The sequence below is a fragment of the Rhea americana genome, unplaced genomic scaffold (assembly GCF_003343005.1).
Source record: "Rhea americana isolate MKP2758 unplaced genomic scaffold, rheAme1 scaffold_43, whole genome shotgun sequence".
Lineage (NCBI taxonomy): Eukaryota > Metazoa > Chordata > Aves > Rheiformes > Rheidae > Rhea > Rhea americana.
In genome coordinates this window covers 781,540-805,948 of record NW_028186568.1, presented here as the reverse complement: position 1 = coordinate 805,948, position 24,409 = coordinate 781,540, and the positions used below count along the sequence as shown (strand labels likewise).

The 24,409-nt window shown below is 40.2% G+C and overlaps 2 protein-coding genes across 10 annotated transcripts in view; one reads left to right on the top strand and one right to left on the bottom strand.

Moving 5' to 3' along the window:
• Positions 1-5,272, top strand: part of TBCE (tubulin folding cofactor E) — a 33,281-nt gene extending 28,009 nt beyond the window's left edge. For all 4 annotated transcript variants that reach the window (XM_085315447.1, XM_085315450.1, XM_085315448.1 and 1 more), the window contains 6 exons: positions 456-608; positions 1,354-1,507; positions 2,064-2,132; positions 3,167-3,226; positions 4,573-4,664; positions 4,900-5,272. In XM_085315447.1, the coding sequence (XP_085171573.1) occupies positions 456-608; positions 1,354-1,507; positions 2,064-2,132; positions 3,167-3,226; positions 4,573-4,664; positions 4,900-4,992 (621 nt within the window). In that variant the 3' untranslated portion in view covers positions 4,993-5,272. The remainder of the gene's footprint in view (positions 1-455; positions 609-1,353; positions 1,508-2,063; positions 2,133-3,166; positions 3,227-4,572; positions 4,665-4,899) is intronic.
• B3GALNT2 (beta-1,3-N-acetylgalactosaminyltransferase 2) overlaps positions 3,782-24,409 on the bottom strand; it is a 33,721-nt gene continuing 13,093 nt past the window's right edge. For 2 of the 6 annotated variants that reach the window (XM_085315452.1, XM_085315457.1), the window contains exons 4-12: positions 23,753-23,946; positions 21,833-21,928; positions 17,440-17,550; positions 16,557-16,638; positions 15,056-15,254; positions 14,218-14,343; positions 8,094-8,253; positions 7,601-7,657; positions 3,782-6,392 (exon numbers count right to left, since the gene is read on the bottom strand). In XM_085315452.1, the coding sequence (XP_085171578.1) occupies positions 6,258-6,392; positions 7,601-7,657; positions 8,094-8,253; positions 14,218-14,343; positions 15,056-15,254; positions 16,557-16,638; positions 17,440-17,550; positions 21,833-21,928; positions 23,753-23,946 (1,160 nt within the window). In that variant the 3' untranslated portion in view covers positions 3,782-6,257. Of the gene's footprint in view, positions 6,393-6,874; positions 6,960-7,600; positions 7,658-8,093; positions 8,254-14,217; positions 14,344-15,055; positions 15,255-16,556; positions 16,639-17,439; positions 17,551-21,832; positions 21,929-23,752; positions 23,947-24,409 lie in introns of all 6 variants that reach the window. The other 4 variants (XM_085315458.1, XM_085315454.1, XM_085315453.1 and 1 more) reach the window with 4 other exon arrangements.

The window sequence follows — 24,409 nt, the reverse complement described above, 5'->3', positions numbered from 1 at the left end:
TCCATTTAGACAGTAACATGGGAAAAGAAACCGTTACTTGCCACAAAACATTTAATCTTTTCTTGTCTCCTCTCCTTACTGRGTTTCTACAGCTAACCACTGCAGCAGAGAGCATGAGTAAGACACTTGATTTGACATAAGCTCTTCAAGTGGTACAACTAAAATCAATGTTATGTTTAGCCTAAGCATGCACCCCAGATCCTAGAAATTCAGAGAATACTAATGTTCTAAAACGCAGAGTACTTCATGGTCTTAATTTTTCAATTGATTACATGTGATGCAATTCTCTTCTTACCTAAATGAACAAGATGAAAGTACTTGGTTCTGTTGACCAAAAGAATGGTTTCAGTCATGGTTGTTGTACAGGAAAAGTCAGTGTTACTATGTATTGTTCTGAAATTAAGTGTGTTTTATGCGTGTTCAAAAGGAACAATGCTTGTTCCCCTCCATTTCAGTGGTCATCTATCAATGAGCTTGATAAACTGCCAAGTTTGCGGTCACTGCAGTGTCACAATAACCCTTTGATGGACACGGAGAAGAACCCAGAGACYTTGAGGCAGCTAATAATTGCCAAGATAGGTCAATTGGAGGTTTTGAACAAGTCTGAGGTATGTGATTTTTCATTGCATAAGCAGTGGGGATGGGGGGGGACTTTTAAATCACTGAGTGAGGATTTGTTCTCAGTTTGTTTTAAGATTGTTGTTTGTCTGGGTGTGGGAAAAGTAAAGTACTGACTATTCCATCACAGAGTAAATGGGGCAGTAGGTAGGATCAGCAGATCAAGCTCTGTTCATAATCACTGCTAACTCAGTGAGGGCTAGCACAAAGCAGAGAAATGTTTTTTCATGTGCCCAAGTCCTACAGATGTTGCAAGACTGTTGCTAAAGCCATATGCTGGCAAAAAAAAAAAAAAAGAAAGAAAAAAAGAAAAAGAAAAAAGAGAGAGAAAGAAAAACGAAAAGAAAAAAGCAGCACTATTAAATCTGTTTCAGTGTCTTCAATAAAATAAAGCATTTGCCTTCTATAATGGGAAGATAGCATTAGCTAAACCAAATTTCCAGCAAATATTTATGGTAAAAGAGAGGAGAAGTTGTATCTGTTCTACAGTTACAAGAACTACTGCTAATAACATTCTTGCATCATGAAGCAACATTGTTGCCATAATGTCCATATAATGTCCATATCCATAATATCCATAAATGAATCAGGCAGTACTTGGAGGTAGAGTTTGTAAGAATCTTGAATGCACTGAACACCTAAATAAGTAACAGCAAGGAGTCGGTATCATGAATTAGGTTTCTTCTTGGGAAAGACGGCGTAATTACGCTATGGGCCTTCCCTGTGTCAGTACAGATCCTTCCTGCTGAAAGGAAAGGAGCAGAGCTTGATTATCGCAAGATATTTGGACATGACTGGATAGCAGCTGGTGGACACTGGAACCCAGAGAGAAACAGACCAAGCGAGGAATTTCTTGCTGCCCATCCCAGATATCCATCGCTTTGCCTTAGTAAGTGTAATTACAGCAAAACGGACTCTTCCTTGCTTCTGACATTGTGGTAGCACTAGTTTGTTCTCTCTTCAGTTTACTTCCCTTCCCCTTGGTGCTTGTCCACRTGCTCCTGCTGCCTTAGGACAATCCCCCTGCAGCTGGCCCCCACGTGCAACCAGTGTTCAGCGCTGTGGGGCAGCCGCCAAGTGCCGCACCCTGCCRGGCGCCGCTGTTTTGCGAACGTGGGCAACGCAGGAGCCCCATGGGCAAGCGGGCGGCTGCAGCTGGGCCTTCTGCAAAGCGGCAGCGTGAGGGATCATGTCGTGCGCCAGCCGCCTGGCCCACCCCACCCCTGCGCCTGCCCGGGCTCCCTGCTGGGAGCGGAGGGTGGAGGAAGCGGCCCTGRAGCCCACCGCGTTTCAGTGCTCTGTGTCCCACTGAGGGGACCGAGGCAACAGAGACATGTTCTTGGTGCCTGATCAGTACCAGACCACTCTTTTTAGGTCTCCTGTTTAGTTGTTCAGTCTCTGAATTTTTGATTCACGTCTACGCGTGCTTTATCCTTCACACGCAGAATACGGTGCGCCGGAGGAAGGAGAACTGAAGAGAGAACAGCCTTCAACTCTGAAGAATCAGCTTCTGAGTAAGAGGCTGGAAATGGTCAAAATGATTGTTTCTGCGTTTAAAAGATGTTATGAGCTTGGCGTTCCCAGGATGTATATGGATGTGTACAGTACAAAGGGTGGAAAAACCTTTGCAGAGCTCACAGAATTGTAACCTGTAATTTTGCTGCCGTGAACTGTATGTATGGTGGAGTTCAAAGCCTCTCCGTGTTCCAGCTCTCTAGATAATTTTCTTAATTACTCCTATCCCCCACCAAGTCTTAGGCAACATTCCATCCCATCCCGCTGCTGTGAGCGACTCCTCTACAGCCTGAAATAGACTTGAGATTTTAACCTGAATAACCTGAACTATTTTGTGATGACAATTATTTTTTTTCTTAACTTCAGGACAGTGGGGAAAAAAAAAATAAGGGTAGCTTTGGTATTGGGGCTGTTTACTTATTTAAACTAGTTTATATCCCAGATGTACAAATTCACATGTCATTGTTTGCTGTGTCATGGAGAACTGAACCTTCCCCCCTCCCACCCCTCCAAAGGGCAAAATATTTTTAAGGCAGTAGGTTTTGGTAATGCGTTTAAGTGGAAGACCAACTAAAACAAGGAATATAGTTGACTAGACATAATAGAAGACTTTTTTAAAGGTTTCTAAAGTCTTAATCTCTGAATAAAAAAAAATAGAAAGGCAGATAACTTCCTCAAAAGGTATTTGTCCTGTGCTTTTGAAATGCCATTTCTACTGCAGGTTATTTTTAAAAATAACTATAAGTTTTATGTAAATACTCCTTTTGAGCACTAAGTATTTTTAATGCGACTCCTTAATACTTAGCATTTATTTCTCTAATTTAACAAACTACTTTGAGAGAACTATTAAAGAAATAAGCGCCACTCTCTGTTAAATGGCATCTTAGCTGCTCAGATGGAGGCTAGGGCCTCGTTTTTTGAAGAGAAGATTGGGCTGAGCAGGGGGAGCAATTTGTGTAAAAAACACACTAAAAAGTCCCAGTGCTCCTGACCTGAAGTTCACTCACTAATGCTGCCTGTTCTTTTTTTTCAGCTTTGACAATTAAGTGTCCTGACAAACCTGAGCAGAAGCCACTAGAGAAAAAGCTACCAGGTAAGAAGCCATTTCTCTTGTTTTAGCAGTAGATAGTAAATTCTTTTCAAATAACTTTCTAAGTAACTAGTAACTAGTGGCAGTTGCCTCTAGCTTTGTCAGCCAATTACTCCCTTGAAGGCTCTATCTTATAAAGGAAAGACAAAGGTAGAATTTGTCTGAAAAAATTTTTTTTCCAACCCTTTTACAAGTTACTTACTTTCAATCTAGGTCCAAAATCAGAAGGTTGATGCTTGTGTGACTACCTCTGCTGCTGGTTGCATGATTAATGTGTCTGAGGCCTAAAGGCTAATTAACTGGTATGAAATGTGGAGGCTGTGCTAACTAACTTACTTACTTAACAAGAAGTTTTAACAGCCACCTATTTAGTTTGCAGTTCTTGGTATTTACATCTACTGTTTTATACAGTGAATGAGAAATCTGATTCTAACTCACTCTCATGTATTCCCAAGTTAAGATTTAGTGCCTGCAGTGACAACTAGAATGAACAGACCCTGTGCTAAATAAAACTGAAGTTTTGGAAAGATGAATCAGAGAAAAAAGACTTACTCAAGCTTTATTCTAAAATAAAAATCACATTTATTAGCCCAAGTTTCATAAAATCAGATACAGCTTTTACAAAAATGTTTTATTGATAGAAAAATATTTTTCTAAGTACAATGTGCAGTATTACAGGAATAACTCACTATTGCTGTGCCTTTAGATAAAGCTTCAAAGGAAGTGAAAGTTTAACCAAAATATTCAGTATACTCTATTGAAAAAACAGGTGTCCCCTCTGGCACAAATGACAGTTACTCATTCAAGAGCCATTACAAAAAATATCCCTGTGTGCGACTTCATAGTACAAACCACTACGCAGCTCTGCTGGCAGTTTGGGACTAATTAACGCAGTAATGTTTGAGAACGGCACTAGCTGAGTGACATTTGTTTCTTTATGCTGAGAGCGCCGGTTCCTGGTAGGAAAACTATCAGGAACAGCTGCCAGATGCAAGTAGTTAGAAGCTGACTGGTTTGTGTCCCAAAGGTCACTTAGTAAACTATGTTTCAAATACCAACTCCAAAAAGGTAAATTATGAAGCCATAACACTTTAATTTGGTATATGGGAATCAAAGCGTTTACTTAAACAGTAGTAGCATACGCTCTCTGATCCACCAGAGAGTAAATCAAATTCAAATTGATATTAGCAATTATTTCAGATACAAAAGACATTATTGCAGTATTAGAACTGAAGCAGCAGCACAGCCTTTCCTTGATGCTGTAAGTATACATGAAACACTAGTACTTTGCTACAGCTCAGTGATAGCAGCATTTTTCCAGTAATTTTTTTTTTTGTTGCCTTTGACAGAGTCTATGACTATTCAGCGGGTCAAAGGATTGCTCTATCGCCTACTCAAAATACCTGGTTCAGAACTGAAACTGTCCTATGAAAGTTCTAAAGTGAGTTAAAATTCAGTAATTCAACAGTAAAATACTTCATGCTGCTAACAGTCAATAGCATGTTCTAAATATTACATAATGAAATGGGTTCCCTTAAGGAGGGTGGTTTTCAGGCTGTAATTTGAGACCTTATTTGATTCCTGCAATATATGGTAGCTCCTCCCTGACTGCAACTGCCTGGTTTAAATGAACAGATTTTAGTTTAGATCTGATTTTTTATTTTTTCTTACTCCAGCTGGAAGGAAAAGAAGTTGAATTAGACAACGATCTAAAGCCTTTGCAGTTCTACTCAATAGAAAATGGAGACTGTGTGTTAGTGCGGTGGTGAGAGGGGACCCTCTTGATAGACTGAAGGAAAACCAAGCACTGGAACTGCAGAAGAGTTACAGACTGCCTGCAGACAGCGTCTGCAATTTGTGCCTGAACACTTGTGTGGAAGAACGTGGACTTATACGTGGCACCGGAAGATTACACAGTAATGCTTCCAGCTCTTAGAATTAGTAGTCAGTCTTCATGAAAGCATTTGTTTTGGGGTGAAGAGTCTCATATGGAAAATACCAAAGAGAGAGTGCTTGTATCCATAAATTAAACAAACTCTTCTGCCAATATTTTGTGCTTCCTGATGTAGTGGCGAGTTTTTTGTTTTTTACTGAACTGAGTATATGCTCTAGGTGCAATATCTTTACTTACAGTAGCTCTAGGAGCAAATTAGTGATGCACTGAAAGAGGCTACTTACCTTTTTGTTTTCACCTACTTCCAAAGACTTTAAAGCAAACAGAAGTGGAACAGCAGTAACTGCAGAAGTACCTACACACCTTGGACTATTTAAGGTCAAAATCTGACAGATGTTTATTCTACCTACAGTATTAACATACCACAGTATAAATAAGTTCTCAGCATCCTGCAAGGTATTTCTAGTTATTTTATTTTCTTTAGTGGTCTGTTGCTCAAACTTATTTTACTTTCAGCTTTACCTCCATTCATATCTAATGATACATGATGCTATCAGRAATCCCTCTGAGTTGGCTACGCTTGCTGCACTTGAAGATTTGATATAGTAAACTGATACTGTTCTATCTAAAATGACAATGATCTAAACAAACTGAACAGCAGTCCTAAACCCTAACTGTCCCACTCCCCACACAGCTAAGAGCAACCTCTCAAACAGCTGCCAGCACAGAACCTCTACTGCAGTAAGACCTCCTAGGTGCCCTGGTCCTGAGCACAGCTCTTCGTTGGATACTGGTACTGCTCTATACAGAGTTAAGTCAGTAGTATTTTAATTTACAAAAGACAGGCCAGTTGGCATTCTTATGTGCATTTATTAATTACAAGTTGTTCTTTCTTTATATAAAAAGGAAATTGCTTATCTTAAACATTTTGGTTTTGTCTGCTGAACATCTATGCTATAGAAAATGGAGAGTATCAGTCCACTTGTAATTATCAAAAGGGATGTGCAAATATTTGTTACACTTTAGTTGAAACTCAGCATTAAAAGATACCTTAATATTCCTTATTATTTCCAAAGATGAAGCCAAATATCCACTTTCACATGATCATTAAATGCTACCGTGTTTTCTGAGACAAGTCTGTCATCTTTCCTCACATCTACAAGGATCTCCACACAGTTCCTTTATTCTCCAGAGCTCTCTCAGTTCTTGTGGAGAATACTGAGGGGAGGACAGCATGCCGCTCTTGCATGTCTTCTCACACAGCCAGAGACTGTCCTGTCAAAAGAGACAGTAGTTTCAATAAGTTTTGTTGAGGATGATTAAGGTCCTGCTAAGAAAACTTTACAGCCAAGAATCAGGTTTTCATTGCTTGCAGCAACAAGTTCTGCACACAAAGGTCACCAAGTAGAGGCATATGCAGAGTCTCTATCTGATCTACTAGAACAGCTCAGTCCTAAGTGTCACTGTTTTTTTTTTTGGAGGGAGGGGGAGGGGAGGAGGTGGGGTGGTAAGTAATTACATATAATTATCCTGGGATCTTCAGTTTTTGTTTTGTCTCTCCCCACCTTTCCTTAAAAAAAAAAAAAAGAGAGAGAAAGAAAAACACTCTTCTGTATGCCAGGAAGCCAGTGGAGCAAAATGACACATCATGGCTGAACTGCATAGTTTGCAGCTAAATTTGAGGTTGTTTAAATTCAGCAGCTTTTTTGATGGTGGCTGACTGCCTCCTACAAAAACTAGAGCAAGTAGACACATACCCATAAGGGCAAGACACCACTGCTAGCCAGTTTGGTTACATCAGCATGGTGCTCTCAGCAATAAGTGACTCCATCCCACAGAACTCTTTAAAAAAAAATTACAGTAGAGGATCAGGCTTCCAGACTACTGTTGTTAACATTAATGAATCTAATGGCTCGAGCCAGATTTCATTTCTATGGGTCACACTATTCAACTGGTGAATGTGAAAGCACCTACTGAGYTGAGGCTGAAAATTTAACCTCAACTTATTTGTGCCTATGTACCTACCATCTCATGCCTKCTCTGTATCTACACACACAACCCTGAAAGCACGTTCACACGTTTCTTTCAAAACTGATCTAGCTCGTTTGCTCCCTATTTATGGAACTAGTGCCAGAAATCATCCAAGCAGTGGAAGACTACATCCACCAGCACTGTGGAGGTGCTCTCCACTCTCATGCAGGAAAGCTTCTAGAAAGCCCTGAGCCAGACAGCAAATGTTACCACAGATGAGCAAATCTTCCCCTGTGCAGCAGCACGTCCTATGTTCTTTGCTCTGAGAACTCTTTCTCATACCCTCCACTTTTTTTTAAAACAAAGAAAAAAAATTAACAAGTGTTTTCAGGATTTTATTCAATGGCTGTTAAGGGTTTTTTTTTAAAAAAAAAGAAAAAAAATCTCATATTTTGTGCTACTCAGCAACAGTCATGTTCTTCCATAAGATCAGAGACTTTATGCAGACTTACTTGATATCGCTTGGGTCCTACAGCTGCCATCCAGATGCCCATACTCACATCTTCACCCTAAGACAACACATTTGAAAAGATACAGATGAGATCACTGGAAAAGCATGACTTTGTGAAGTAGCGTAAGTTGCCTCATGTACCTGCAGTAAATATGTTAACAATGAAAAGCTACAATGGAGCATTTTTTTTAGAGGTGTTATATTAATCCTCTCAAATTTCCTGTGATAAAACASTGAATTGGTTTCACAAGGAAACCAATACAAAAAAAGTGAGAATACAGTTGCAGAGTTTCTTACTCTAAAGCGTTTGTGCTTTGACACAAAACAGACACTAGGCATAGTAACCATCTGCACTGTAAAAAGCCAAAGTATCAACCAGGAGAAGCCAATACTAACATCCACTTGCACAATGTGGTTTCCCACTTATCCAGCACATACATACACTACTCCCCAAATGAGTCTAAAGTAGAAAAACTGAACTAATGCTTTAGTACCTGGTATGTCTTTAATCTTTCGGAGTTGCTGGCCAACCACTGAACAATATCTTTGGAGATGACGTAGCCAGACCCACAAGCAAAGGCTGGATACGCGGGACTCGGGTACTCCAGCTCTTGCCATTTCCCAGTTCGATCAACTGCCCAATTCAGTCTGAAACTGAAGACCATGTTAGCCATACGAGACGTTTACACAAAGCCCTCTGCAAAACCCATGAACACAGCTAACAGGACCAAAGTAGCGCTAATAGTGCTGAGAGGAGAAAGTAGAAGGTGATCCTAATTATAGTTCAGGTAGATAGCTTTATTTCTCTAGGGTCACATATCTAGTCCAACACAACAGCTTAAGAGTAAGCACAGCTTGATCTCAGCCTCAGGCAATAAGAGAAACTTCTCAATGTAGAAACAAACACAGCACTGACAGGCTCATCTTCAGCATGTCTGCACTGCTACTGGGTTTTGCTTCAGTTAAGTACAAGCTTCCTTATATATGTTCAGTAAGGGTCACTGAATCACAGAATGGTTGAGGTTGGAAGGGACCTCTGGAGATCATCTAGTCCAACCCTCCATGCTCAAGCAGGGTCACCTAGAGCACAATGCACAGCATCACATCCAGGCAGATTTTGAAGCTCTTCAGAGAAGGAGACTCCACAACCTCTCTGGGCAACCTGGTCCAGTGCTCCGTCATTCTCACAGGGAAGAAATTCCTTATGTTCAGACAGAACTTCCATGTGTTTCAGTTTGTGCCTGTTGCCTCTTGTCTTGTCACTGGGCACCTCTGAAAAGTGTCTCGCCCCATCCCCTTGACACTCTCCCGTAAGGTATTCGTATACCTTGATAAAACCCCCTCTCAGTCTTCCCCAGGCTGAAGAGGCCCAGCTCTCACAGCCGTTCCTCAYAGGGCAGGTGCTCCAGCCCTCTGATCATCCTCGTAGCCCTACGCTGGACTCTCTCCAGTAGCTCCATGTCTCCCTTGTACTGGGGAGTCCAGAACTGGATGCAGTACTCGAGATGAGGCTTCACCAAGGCTGAGTAGAGGGGCAGGATCACCTGCCTCGACCTGCTGGCAACACTCTTCCTAATGCACCCCAGGAAACCATTGGCCTTCCTGGTCACAAGGGCACATTGCTGGTTCATGGTCAACCTCTCATCCACCAGCACTCCCAGGTCTTTCTCTGCAGAGCTGCTCTCCACAAGGTCAGCCCCCAGCTTGTACTGGTGCACAGGGTTATTCCTCCCTAGGKGCAGGACTCTGCACTTGCCCTTGTTGAACCTCAGGAGGTTCCTCTCYGCCCAGCTCTCCAGCCTGTCCAGGTCTCTCTGAATGGCAGCACAGCCCTCAGCTGTATCAGCCACTCCTCCCAGCTTGGGATCATCTCCAATCTTGCTGAGGAGGCACTCTGTCCCCTCATCCAGGTCATTGGTGAACAAGTTGAACAGGATGGGACCCAGTACTGAGCCCTGGGGGACACCACTAGCCACAGGCCTCCAACTAGACTCCACGCCACTGAAGATGACCCTCTGGGCTCTGCCTTGCAGCCAGTTCTCAATCCACCTCACTGTCCACTCGTCTAACCCACACTTCCTGAGCTTGCCTAGGGGGATGCTACAGAAGACCGTGTCAAAAGCCTTGCTGAAGTCAAGGTACACAACGTCCACTGCTTGCCCCTCATCTACCCAGCCAATCATTCCATCAGAGAAGGCTATCAGGTTGGTTAAGCAGGATTTCCCCTTGGTGAATCCATGCTGGCTACTCCTGATCACCTTCTTTTCTTTCTCTTTCTTAGAGATGACATCCAGAATGAGCTGTTCCATCACCTTTCCAGGGATGGAGGTGAGGCTGACTGGCCTGTAGTTTCCTGGTCTTCCTCCTTGCCCTTTTTGAAGACTGGAGTGAAACTGGCTTTCTTCCAGTCCTCAGGCACCTCTCCAGTTCTCCATGACCTTTCAAAGATGATGGAGAGCAGCCTGGCAACAACATCCACCAGCTCCCTCAGCATTCCATTGGGGCCTATGGATTTGTGGGTGTCATGTTTGTCTAAACGATCTCTAATCCTATCCTCCTCGACCAAAGGAAAGTCTTCCTTTCTCCAGACTTTCTCTCTTGTCTCCAGGCTCTGGGATTCCTGTAGGCTGGCCTTAGCAGTAAAGGCTGAAGTAAAGAAGGCATTCAGTGGCTCTGCCTTCTCTGTACCCTTCATCACCAGGGCACCCACCCCATTCAGTAGCGGGCCCACATTTTCCCAAGTCATCGTCTTGCTACCGATGTATTTGAAGCCCTTCTTGTTGTCCCTGACATTCCTTGCCAGATTTAATTCCAAATGGGCCTTAGCCTTCCTTGTCATATCCCTGCATACTCTGACAACATTCCTCTATTCCTCCCAAGTGATCTGTCCCTTCTTCCACATTCTGTGCAATTCCTTCTTCTGTTTGAATTTTGCCAGGAACTCCTTGCTCATCCATGTAGGTCTCCTGCCCCCTTTGCTGGACTTCTTACTCACCACTCTTGAGCTTGGATAAAGTGATGCTTGAATATTAACTCTCTTGGACCCCCTTTCCTGCAAGGGCCCTAACCCACGAGATTCCTCCAAGTAGGTCCCTGAAGAGGCCAAAGTCYACTCTCCTGAAATCCAGGGTTGTGATCCTACTGATTGCCCTGCTTCCTTCTCACAGGATCCTGAATTCCACCATCCCATGGTCACTGCAGCCAAGGACATGCCTGTGTCCAATCCTCTTTGATCAATCAATACTACACAAAACCAGGTCCTCCAGCACACATGCGATTACATGCAGTTACAGCCATGTTGCACAACCTGCTTTCCTGATAACCCCTGTGGCTGCAAGGAAGCCAGAAGTAGTATTACTTTTTGTATACTTTCTCCCCAAAACAGCTAAGCTAGTTCAAAACACCTATCAAGATAACTTGATCCTAGTTACAGTAAAGACTCACTGATTGGCTGTTCAAGCTTTGAGGGAGTCACTTACCTTCTCTATGCTGTTTTCCCCTGAAAAACTCCCCCAAACAAAGTGGATGTTCAGCCAAGGCCACCATCACTGAATTAGCAAAAACCTTCCTGAAGGTTTCTTTCTCTAGGGAAGACAGTACTTACTACTAGATGTCTTCCAAAGTCTGAAATGCTTTGACTGAACAACCTCTCTGCACTGACTCCCACTCCCAGCCAATGTGGCACAACTAGCTTAACACTCTGTGGCACCATGCAGTACTATAACATTGTTAGGCTGCTGTGTCAGCCATCATAAATGCCCTGCTTTTCCAGTTTGGGAACAAGCTGGTATTACACTGCTCTTTCCTTACAAATATTTCATGCCCTCACACCTAACTGGCATAACTTTGTCAATGCAGCAGATTCTCTCCCTTTTGCAAACAGGTAAAGTGTGGCTGAATTTAGTCATGAGCATAAGAAGCTTAAAACTTCAGTGAGCTATTAAGAAGTCTCACCACAGACAGCAGCACTGTAACAGTGAGGAGTTACAGTTGAGTGGCAGCTCCGTTACCAGACTTTAAATTCACAGCTGAAGCCGACATGTGAAAGCACTGAGTAGATAAAGGCAACATCTGATATTGAGTCTTGAGTGAATTCAGGTATCTTCTACTCTACTGAGTCACAGCAGGAGGGCTGCAGCCTCCCCCCTTCCCTCCAAACTGAGGCACATGTGCTGCGCTCATTGCTTGCTTATTGTCTTAACTTTCTATAGCAATTTCTGCCTCATTTGTTCTCTGCATCTCACACTTGTCTTATCTGAAGATTGTGACCATTAGAGAATCTACACTTGAAAAATGTCACCCGTACAGAAGGTTCTCCACAGACACAGAATTGACATGTTTTGTCCATCTTTTCCCCTCTCTCCCTCCCTCCATACAACTTCTCTTTGTCTTCTCAGTAACCTACCAGGAATAAAATTACTTGATACCTTATCACACCATTTCTAGAGAAAGACCCAGCAAAACTCATTTTTCACTCTGAAGAAAAAAGTACCATCAATCCTCCCAAATTCAAACAATGGCTATTCTAAGGCAAGCCTAGAAGTCAGTTACTAGAACAGGAAGGTATCAGCATATTAGGGCTACAAAGATGATTAGGGGAGTTGAGCATCTTTCTTACAAGGATAGATGGGGGGGCCTATTTAGCCTGCAGAAGAGAAGATTGAGAGAGGATCTCATCAATGTAAACAAGCACCTTCAGGGAGGGTGTCAAGGGGATGGCGCTGGACTCTTTTCAGTGGTGCCCAGTGACAGGACAAGAGGCAACAGGCATAAATTGAAACACATAGAAGTGCTGTCTGAACATGAGGAAAAACTGTGAAGGTGACAGAGCACTGAAACAGGTTGCCCAGAGAGGTTGTGGAGTCCCTTTCTCCAGAGATACTCAAAAACTGCCTGGACATGATGTTGTGCAACAGGCTCTAGGTGACCCTGCTTGAGCATGGAGGGTTGGACTAGATGATCTCCAGAAGTTCTTTCCAACCTCAACCATTCTGCGATTCTGTGATATCCTGCACTCCACAAAAAAAGGGGGTTTATATTACTAATTAAACAGATTTTCATGGAAAACTTCAAGTGTATGAAGTTTCTTCTTGGACTAACTAAGATGAAGAACAGCCCCATTCTGAATTCCCACCGCTGTTTTATAGCGCTGTATGTGAGACAACTTTAGTGAACTGCCTTTTCATTTATGACGTTCACATCAGATTCAGTCCCTTTTAGAAACAGACTGGTACATTCTACCCTATCATAAATTTGGTCATTTGCAGACATGGTCATTGACCCGTCAAAGAATTATCTGTCATAGCAGAGGAAGATGAAGTCTTTGACTACAGATTCAAAATGACAATAACCAAGGTAAGTATGTTCCCTGCAATATGAGCCAAAATTCTGGAGTTGGATGCCCAGACCATTTGTTTTTCCAGTCCACAGTCCTAAAACGCCCTTGATCAGCTCATTAAAATTTTCACTGTGGAGGCAAGCCCACAGTAAGGAGCAACACAAAGGGACGCATATGCAGGGACAAGAGGGAGAAGGAAGGCAACCTCTTTGCTCTTAAGTCAAGAATATGCTCCAGAACAGCTTCCCCTACAGCAACTGGAAAGCAGCCCAGGCAGCTTTCTAAATAGGGCATTTTTTCCTTTAGCAAGTTGGTTTCTGTCTTGTTGTCTATCTTGCTAGAATGAACCTATCTTATTTTCATTCTTACTCTTGCCTGGTGGGAGAGGTGTCCCCAAAAAATTTAGCAGGCACTAGGCAATTTGCCCTTCAATGATTTATACAGGCCACAGAACAGACACCTACCACTCAGCTCTTTAAGACTGTCTCTTAAGACACAAGATATTCCACTCCCCGTTTTAATCAATCACCTTAAGAGTGAACAACACGTAATACTAGACCTGTGAAGGAAAATACCTTTAGCAGCAAAAGCCAGCTCCTCCTTCAGTAAACAGATGGCAACAGAAAGACATCTTATGCCTTTGCATTATACTGGATATTTTTCCAGCATAGCTATGTATGCCATGAATGGTGAAAGAAAGGGAAAGAAAGGCTGTTTCAACCATCCTGGCTATTCACAAATGCAACGCAGGCTTGGGAGCTTCACTTGAGAATTTCTGAATCAGACTCACCATTTCAGCCAGTAGCAAAATTGATACTAATGTTTATCATTACCAGACTTCAAAATAATAGGGAGACTATAAAGTCAATTTTGTTTCTTCTGTTTACCCCATTTCCACAAGCCCACCTTAACAGCTACAGCGTCTTCAGAAAAAGTAATGTTCACAACACTAGCATGTACTTCCATTTTTAACTTTAGCTTACTTCTGTAATATTTTTATTTACTTGTTGAAGTCCCATGACAAAAACATGTTCTAAAGCTATGCAAAGTATATTGCAAGCTCAACCTATTGTAAAGGCACACTCTGGAAAGCTACTGTAAAGTATCAATTTCTGTATCTGAAGATTCAAAGTTCTACACTTACAAAAGGTCGGCTCTTTGTAAGTAGCTTCCATAGGCAGAAGGAGGGAATGCACAAAAAACAAACACTCCTAAAACAGTAAATTGCTTGCTAAACAAAAACAAAAAAGCATCTATGAAAAACAAGTTGAAAGACTCACTTTCCCCACCAAATGTTTGGCCTGTCCAGTTTTTTCTGCATTATCCTGTTAAAAACAGCCTCCAAATCAATGTAACAGTCATCATCCGTCTTCAGTAATAAATCAAAGCTTGTTGATTCAACTGTCCTGTAGCCAAAGAGAAGAGTGATGATATGCTGAACTGTACCCAACAATCTACAGTTATGCAAGAGAACCCTCTGCAAGGGTTTTTTGGGAAGCAGAGATGAAGGGAGAAGGGAATGACAGATATTCTTTCCCTCAGCTTTTAAAAATGTTTTCCCTATTGAACGAGGCTGACTGCTTGTCATATAGACAGAAGATGCAGCTGCTATAACACGAGCCTATAGCAGGGATTTGTGCATGAGCAGAAGAAAAGAAACTTGAAGAAAGGGCTTTGTTCTCTAGAACAGATGGTGGATTTACTTACAATGAATCTGTCTTAGATAGTGTTGACCTCAGAAGGATATGAATTCCTGCTGATGACTGCAGCACAGCTGTTAAAAGCCAATGGCTACATAAAGGGTCAGTAGTCTATTCTTCAGGATAAGACAGTCAGCCCAAAGGCAGTACAACAGTGAAAGGTTACAAGGAACATCTGTGGTAACAGCTTTGAACTTATTTTTCCTTGGTAAAGCCCCCTTCAAATATGAAATAAGTAATTTTTAACTGTCTGAAATACTGAAATATCTGTCACTTTAAAACAACCGAAGAAGCTCAGAATTCTAGAGATTATTTCTCGGTTTATCAACAACTTGTGCAAGTTGTCAGATAACATAACACGTTGGATTATCTTGCATCTCAAGCAACAACAGTAATCTGTAAGCGAAATGCAACTCACCATCGATAGAAGTTCAGCAGCTTGGCTGGAACATTTCTGTAAGTGTCAATCACATCTACAAAAACAATATCATCATAGGTGCTGCTTTCTTCCTTCAGTAAAGCATCTTCTTTTTCAAGATTTTTGATATGACTTGCAAACCTTTCAGGGCGAGTATGCAGGCTTTTCAGAAGAGCATCACCTTCTGAAAAAGGCAGCACTGATAATTAGGCAAAATGTATATCTATGTAGTATTTCACATGCTTCTCTTGGATCATATACAACATACCAACAAAATGAATCTGAAAACGTATCCCACACAATCAGTTAAGAAAGTCCTACAATTACTTTAAAAATCTGTATCAAAAAGTGCAGAAGAATAAATACACACATACATCTATGTATTTACATTAGGTTTGATACAGCTTATGTTTAGAGTAAAAAGGTATTTTCTTGCTTATCAGTTAAAAAAAAATATTCCACTTTTTAAGGTTGTTTCATATAAAGAGTTGTCTGMGACTTTACTCTTACTCATAGGCAGATTAGCAAGGCTATTCTGCATTACACCAACATATGTATTTGTAGCATTAAAAAACCCCACAACCCAAAGCAAAACAAGAACTCACATATACTAAATATTATCAAACTGACATTGYTCTAATTAAGCATAGGTGACCTCTGCTGAACTGGAACACATAACTGACTGTAGGTAACAGCTAAGCAGATATTGTAATGCTGAACTTCTTGATAAGGAGGTAGTCTGTGGGTACCGAATTTTTTGACAAACAGGTGGGAAAGGCTTTAGCACACCTCAGCTTATGCTCCTACACAGGTGGCAAGATGACAGTACTGCCCAATTGTGTCTGCCAGGTCTAGCTACAAAAGCATAGGAACAATGTTCTGAAACCTCATTGTTGTGTTGGTTATGATGGAWAGATAACACAGCCACTGTGTATGTCAACTTCAGTGCTATGTACCTGAAAGCCCAGATGTTGGAAAGGGCTCCTGTTACATATCTGAACATCTTGCTGAAATAGGTATAAAATAGCAACAGTAGTGTGGAAAAACAGGCTATTTTAGGTAGTCATTGTTTGTACAAAGTTAATGTTAAACATTATGGCACAGTAGCATGGCTGACAAATGTAAAAATTATTAGGGAAAGACTTCTTGAGGGCACATTACATGACATTGTTTAACTTGGGTTTGGTAACAAAAAAACAAAACAAAACAAAACAAAAAAAAAACAAAAACAAGGACAGATAAAAATGTTACTTTTGTTTATAATAAGACAAAGGAATAAAAATCAACTGGAGTGGTTGACAAAGGGAAAGCAAAGACACCATATCAAGACATTGCCACTAGGCAGAATAAAACAGAGAAGAAAAACCAATTGTTCCTACTAAAATAAAACTTCTTGAATTGATCAAATTCATAGACATAACACGATTTTTACCTCAGAAATGTAACTAATGATCCTATTGTATCACAGCATCAAATATGATGCTACATTTTGCAGACTTACCTTGAACAGTATAGATAAAACCACCTGCTATTCCCTCCACACCTTCTGTGAATTCATGTGGCAGTGACCCTTCCCCTGCCTGCTAGGAACAGATTAATGGAAAGAAATTAGTTCATCTGTCATTACTGAAATGCTTTTCTCTGAGATTTTAAGTTGTAAAGATTTCTGGTAACTAAGAATGAAATTAATTTAAAGCACTTCTGGTACCTGCATAATGAAAGATTTTACCTGTAAATTTCAAAGGCAGTTTTGACAGTTTCAAACAAACTAGTGGCATTGTGAGTTCAAAACCATGGCAACTCTGAATACCTCAAATATACTTATTTCACCATCCATTAAAACTTTTAGAAAGCGGTTTCTGAGGTTGAGATGAAAACATAAAGTTAATCTAGCTTAATTACAATGGCACAGCATATTTAATAAAGTAAGGTTTTGAAAGGAAGAGAGAGACTGCCAGAATTCACCAAAAAGCAAAACAAAGAAAAAAACACCAAAAAAGCCCAAGCTCAATCCCATTTATTTCATTGGAAATAAAAACAAGATTTTTGACCCGTTTTGCCATTTATCATATACTGATACAGCTTCACAGCTCAAAAAAATAATGGGTGAACTTTACTCTCTTCAGAGCAAGAAAATACACCCTTTAGTAGCTTTTTTTGAATGCCATAACCCATTTCTTAGAAGAAACAAACTTCGACTCTGAGACAACAGAAGCAGCCTAACTGAATTAACAATTCACAGAGAAACAGGGGAAAGCAAAATGATAGATGCCTGAGACTTATAGAAATATATATATATATATATATATATATATATATATATATATATATATACATACACACATACATACTTGGAAAGAAAGAAACATGACTAGGTGACTCACTGTAATGACTCTGAAAACACCCCCTCCATCATTCACCATCACTTTCTGAAGGTTTCTTGAAACAAGGCCCTGAAGATCCTGGCTTTCCCACACAATGGTTCCTTCAAAACTCTGTTGAGAGAGCACAACACTGTTACACAGCTATTCAAAGACTTCAAAGAATGAAAATCAAACAGTTTCTTAATTCTGAAATAGTCAACTTCATGTGAAGCATAGTTTAACACATAACATCAATGTTTTACTTATACTTTAATAAAAATAATTTACAGATAAWAGAAATACATCTGTGAAAATCCGTAATACGTAATCATGCTTTTAAGACTAATCATGATTCTCTGCAATAGGAACATTATTAAAGTTTTAACAGAAGTCTGGCATAAAAGCCTTTGGCTTTTTAACATCATTAAGATGGCATTTAAAGGTGAACTGAAGTGTTTTTTTTAAAAAATCAGCTATAGAATCCTACATTACAAAGAGAATACATTAAAGGAGATTGGGAAATAAATGCTGCTTTTTAGTTATCTGCCAAAACCAGAGATCAGAGACTCAATCCTGACATCAGCAAAACTCAAAGGAAAATAGAACCACCTTTATGCCAGTAAAGCTGCCACGAGCTACTGTAGGAGAGTCACAGAACTCTGGCCTCACATTTTGGCAAGTAGAAAAAGGAAGAGAAAGACAGAGAAGCGAATCTCTTAACAACTTTTTATTTTTAATAGTCAATTTAAGTTATGTCATTGCATGTTACAGGCGTAAGATCTTGCATTTAAAAGCATTTCATTTCAACTTTAAACCACCCTGCCTAACAATCCAACTATCACACATTTTATGTAAGAGTTTTTGCCTGAAAACTACTGAGAATGTGCAAAAGGACAAGAAGTGGTACATTGCACAGGTAAGAGCAGTGGTAGTATCAAACTTTCTCATTGTTAAAGCAATCTCATTGTCATCATGAGGTAATATACAGTAGTTGTATGGTTATTACACTCTTACACTCTGACTACTAGATGAGTGGATTCAGTTTTGTTTCTCCCAGCTTTCATATGAAAAACACTGGTAGCTATTATGCACCTGAGAACAGAACGACGACTTGTTTTAACTATTTGTAGATACATCTTTCTATTGCTCTGAAAAGTCCTTCTGTTCACTTCTGCTAACCTCTCAGCTTCTCCCATTTCAGGTTCCTTGTACTGTTACCTTCCCCAGAAACTCTCCGTTACTGACACATCATTAAGCTCAGCTTTCAGTCCAGCTCAAATTTTTCGCTTTCCTCCAAGAGCAGATCTCAACATCTGCGGCATTCTTGCTATTTAATCGGAGTTGCATATTTCAGACCTCTCATCTATTATTTATATTTTCAGCTTTATAATCTAATAATGGAGCTAGTCAATGTCTATTCAAGCCTGACTTACATGCTCGGTACCTTCCCCTTGCTTGTTTAATTACCCGTCAGTTACCAATACAAATGGACCACTGCCAACACTTTTAGCAGCAGGACCCCTGAGTGCCCCATATAGCCAAAAGCATATGCTGTACTTCTGTATTTGCAAGGACTATCATCTCCCATTCCAACATTTTTTGCTGCAGGGATAAGGCTCTAATCCCACTTTTCCAATTCAGATATGGGCACAAACTTGGGAAAGCTGCACCTGTGAGTCCTTTCACTCCTCAGCAATAAGCAATATGAAAATCCTTACTACTGACTATCATTCATACTGTCTTCAAACATGTACTGAGAATCTTAATCAGTTATTACTAGTGAAGCCTAAATGCAAGGTGTTCTGGAGCTGTTTCAGGCTGAGACTTGTAAGTAAATTTTGTAATGACTTTAGCCTTCAGCTATTCTTTTTCTAAGCAGATTAATGGAAGCTGAGGCCTAAAAATGCTGAAAGCAGTGCATTAGTGGTACAACTGAGACTACATCATCTGTTTTTTCCCCATTTAAATTCCAACCTTGTTGCTGCCAGAGTGCAGTGGCATTTACAATGAATACTGAACAGGTGTGCTGACATAATGCAGCCCTGTCAAGCTCCTTTCCTAATGCTAAACAGTGCTGTGCTTTTTTGTTTCTCCAGCTACTCCTCATTAGTAATACAGAGTACATATGGTACAGAGTCCCACTTCCACACAAGTGGCCTGTGGCTTTTTGTCAACATAAATGCATTGCTCAGGCTTAACTATCAAAGCCCCTATGTGATTTTTAGTTATCTGCTGGTTCTGCTCTCCTGCATTTTCACAGCCATTCCACAGCTGAATGATCGATTCTGCCTTTCACAATCTGGCCTGCCAGATGCTTATTCTAATGCTGCATTTCCCTCCCTCTCCCCAAGATGAACAGAAAAAGCAGCACTTCAGCTGCAAGATGAATGAAGCTCTTCAGCAATATGTACAATCCATTACTTCTTGAATGTGGAGGGGCAGAGAATAGACATTGTCTCACARCCCATCTTGTGACAATTAAACAGTTCACTAAATTTACTGCTCTCAAACAAGTAGATGGGAACATGTGGGCGTTATCTCTTCTGCATCATCTTGTATGCTTCAGCATCCTAAGTATCGCAAGAGACTACACGCTRTGCATAAACCCTATTAATCTACATTAGAAACATCATGTTATCCTGTAAGCATTCAGCACATGACACGTATCAGATTAAAGATGCCCACACAAAGAAATATATGAATACTAATATCCCTTTTCTAAATTAAATACTTTCCATCTGCCTTTCAGGAAAAATGCAATCATTTATAGCTAAATTACAGCAGCCTAGAATTTTAGTATCTCAGAATTAAGTCTTCAGAGACATACAGGACTAAGGCTTATACCTTATGGTACCAGACTATTAGGCAACTAATATTCTAGGCAGGGGGAATCACACCCACACACCCCAGAATGATTTTCATATCAACTTAAAAACTGTCAAAACATATACATAAAATACTGCAAGCAACCTGCTTATTTGAAAGGTCTCCTGCTAACATAACAGTCTTGTGGACTATTCAGTAAAAACTGTTTAAGATGACAGACCAGTCAATCATTTAGATTCCTCTTAAAAGGAGCAGGTTTCCAAATGCATTGTATCTTACAGAGCCAGTGGGGCTCAAACTGGCCCCAAAAGCCTTTCTCCCTTGTTCAGTCCTTTCTCTTTTCTCCCCCCAGTTCTTTCATAAAAAATATAAATAAATAACGACCTCCCCAACATTTAATATCTTCCACCACAAAGCAAACCAGATGCACAGACAACTTACAGAAATATCAGTAAGGGCTCAGCCATACAACAAAACATTGAAATGATGGGAAGCACACTAAAACGACAGCTAACATATTTAGAGAAAGACCACTGGTCCAGCAGGAACAACTCCTTGTATTTTGGAGGGCTCTACTGAACCAGAATTCTCATTCTGAATCAATCTGTATTTCATTAAGCCTTCACTGTAACAATATCAGGTTTTTCCTACCTATAATCTGTCCTTTCTATGTTCGCCTAAGCAGCTACAATTAAGTAGTACAGATCCTACTCTTGGGCAGCAACTCCATTCCAGAAAGGATGACAAAACTTTGGAGCTGGCCTTGATAGCTTTGTTACTGTTATCTCAAGGTAAGCAAGAATGCTAACACTGTCATTACTCCCCACAATTTTTTCCCCAAATTTCTGAAGGGCACACACTTAAAGAAAATAATAGCATTGCTGTGGAATGATGACTGGTTTTAAAAACCTGAGTATCACTCTTCTGTGTGCCACTTACTCCATCCACTATTTTATAGATGGAGCATACCAAAAATCTTCCTGAAGTTCTATTTCTTTTTTTTTTTTTTTGTATGGTTCAATGGATGAGCCATGAAGCTTACATGCTCACTGGCACTGCCACTGCCCCCCAAGGGAAACAATCAGAACTTCCGCAACTCTTAGTGAGCACTTCTCAGTTATCGCTAACAATGTCTTTGCAATATATACATGTAATGCCTTTCTGTTGTGCACAAAACATCAGAAGCAGAAAGCTCTTTTCCAGTTGTTCTCTAGAAATTTGTACCCTCCTTCTCCATCTTTTATTCTAACTTCTGAAAAAGCAGGAAGGAGACAGGTGTCCCATTCTCTGGGAAGAATCTAAGGGGAGACAGTTTTCTCTTAAAAGCTGAAAACCTTTCCACAAAGGTGAAATTGTTACCGTTTCTTCAATAAAACCTTTTAATCAATTCATTTTTCAGGCTTTGCTTTATAACTATTGGTGATAAAGAGATGGTGAAACAAGTTCTGGACTTCAGCATATCCTCCCAACTAGTGTTCTAGAGGTTTTCATTTGCTCTCTTCTGCCTCCTCAAGCAAAGGTCAGTTTTATCAGTCATTTTGTCCAGCTAACATAAAAGAACCACAGGCAGCTCTGATACAGCACATACCTCTGGCAAAATGAACTGCTCTACTGGCTTGTACCACAATCTGTTCACTTGCACTCCACAGCTTGGTGGGCTAAAGCGAGAACTGAAGAGCGCTTCCTGTGCAAAATGACAACACCACCACAAATCATTATAAGTGTTTATGCAAGAGATTATGTAAACCTTGATCATCTTAGCTAGTTACAACAGAAACAATAGGTTTATTGTTTCTATAAAATACTTACCGGAAAATTTATTCTCAAGGCAGTCTTACAGACTCCACAGAATTCAATGGATACAGCAAAAGCAAGCAATGATAGAGCAAGAGTGCAAGTTTTCCTAGAAGTCTGACCAACACAGTGTGCTGTCTAAGAGACTCGGTCTCCTAGCTGACAGAATTCCTAGCTTTTATTTAAATAGGTGACTACTATTAATTGCAACAGATGTTGGTCCTTAAGACTTCAGTGCTACTGTATCACATAAGCCACCAAATTGCTCTTAAATAACAACAAGCAATATAGAGTTGCTGCATTGCCACCATATGCTGAATCACTGCCTGCAGGACTCAAGTCCTACATGTGCATTACACTGAATTTTCATTCTGAATTATTGCACGCCAGGACACAAATATTAGGCCACTTTACAGAACAGAGAGTGCAGCAGATCTGGTATTAGTGAAGTTTAAACTTCTGTCATTAGGCTACTAAGAACACAACTGTTCTCTCCAGCACGTCTTTGTATTAATTTTGGACACAAAGAAGGGAGGTTTCCAAATTAGCATACATATACCTTTAAAGCAGCCACCTGAATTGGGCAGGAGATTCTGACACAACTTCTTTGTCATACTATGTTGGGGGTGCCTCAGTTTGCAGAGAAGGCACAAATACAGGTAGAGGAGAGGAAAGACTAGGGGGAGTTGAAAGAATGCTTCCTGCTGTTTATACAGCAAGACCAGTGCTGTATTCAATGGTGGTACACATGATGGGCATTAACCTAGTGTGCTGGAATCTTTAAAATACCTTTCTGTGAAAATGCACATTCCGACATTTCTGTAATTAACATGAATTAATCTAATTAATGCTGAATAGTTAACCAATATAAATCTGAATACAGCATACCATAATTATTTTGCTAAAATAAAACTAGTTCTTTTGAAATTAATTGTGAAAACCGTACTTTACCGTATTTCTTGTACCTAGTTTTAATTTTTAGCTTAGCTTTAAATTCTTTCTGTACTACATACTGTAACTATACTATAACATAGCCAGAACTCCTAAAACGGGCCCATCAAGTTACTGGTGGAGATAAACAAAATATACCAAACAGAATGATCATCCTCAATATTTTTTTTCCTCCAGGTTTTCTTTTCATAAGCACTACGCTATTCTATGAAATCCATAGCTGAGCTTGGGGAGGAGGGGGGAGGGTCAAGGGAAAGTTATCACTAGAAGTTTGATTATTACCTGTAGAAAGCAATTGCTAGAAATCTCAAAATGTCTTGCTAGAGGACAGATTAAAAAAAAAAAAGTTACAACTGTACCACATCTCTTTGCCTCAAAGCATTTAACGGGTCTATCTGGACATGTGTTTTAAATACATTTAAACAGTTCACTTTTAATTCTTTAATCCTTATCAGTAATTTAGAACCTCAAAAGCAACCAAAATTGTGTCTTGGTATTAGAGACTAATGCTCTTTCAAGAAGCATTCAGGTTAACTCATGGCACTTTGTGAATTTCATTTTCCTTTTTCCAAATCAATTGTGTATACAAGCTCTGAAACAAGAAGAATTTACAGTGCAACAGACAAAAAAAAAATCATATGCTTGCCAGTTAAGTAGTTCTCCCCTAAATCATCACGTTATAGCACTTTCTGTAAGAATTTATTCTACAGTAAAGAAAAAACATGACTTCGTTCAGTTGCAAAAGATAACTACAATACTCTACCTCATGTTCTGCCTGGTACAGTTTTACAGTGATGTTCCGCTGGAATCCCACACCATCAGCCTCATAAAATACCCCAAGACTGGTAATGACAATGGGGTAAAGTACACGAAAGTTCACGCTGACAATTCTGTCTTCGGAGAGCACAGAAGGTATGTCCTCAGGGAGACTGAATGCTTCAATTTCCTGATTCAAAACTGCATGAAAAAGAAAGGAGAATGGTAATGTGAGAAGATTTCATCGTTCTGGAACTGGACATACACAAGGTACACAAATTAATTACACTGGCAAGTGCACAAAAATCAAGTAATCAAGTGCTGGAGGACAGGACAGTTGACCGCACACTACAGTAAGAAGAAACTCAGAGTGATGTAGCAGTCTGCTGCTTTCCAGCAAATGCTAGTCAATGCCTACATATCCACTGAAAAAAGACCAGAAACATAGTATGTCCACAGAGATAAGATAAAAACACTGCTATGATTGCCTGAGTATCTATATACTAATATATTAAATATTTATTCATGTATCACACTGCATACACCTCCACTTAATTGGGGTCCCCTCCTTAAGCCCTGAGATACCACCTATTCTTGAGAGAACGGTTAAAGTAATTGTTGCTGTTTAAAGAGAAACAAAAGTCACATTTTTGAGGTGAATTAC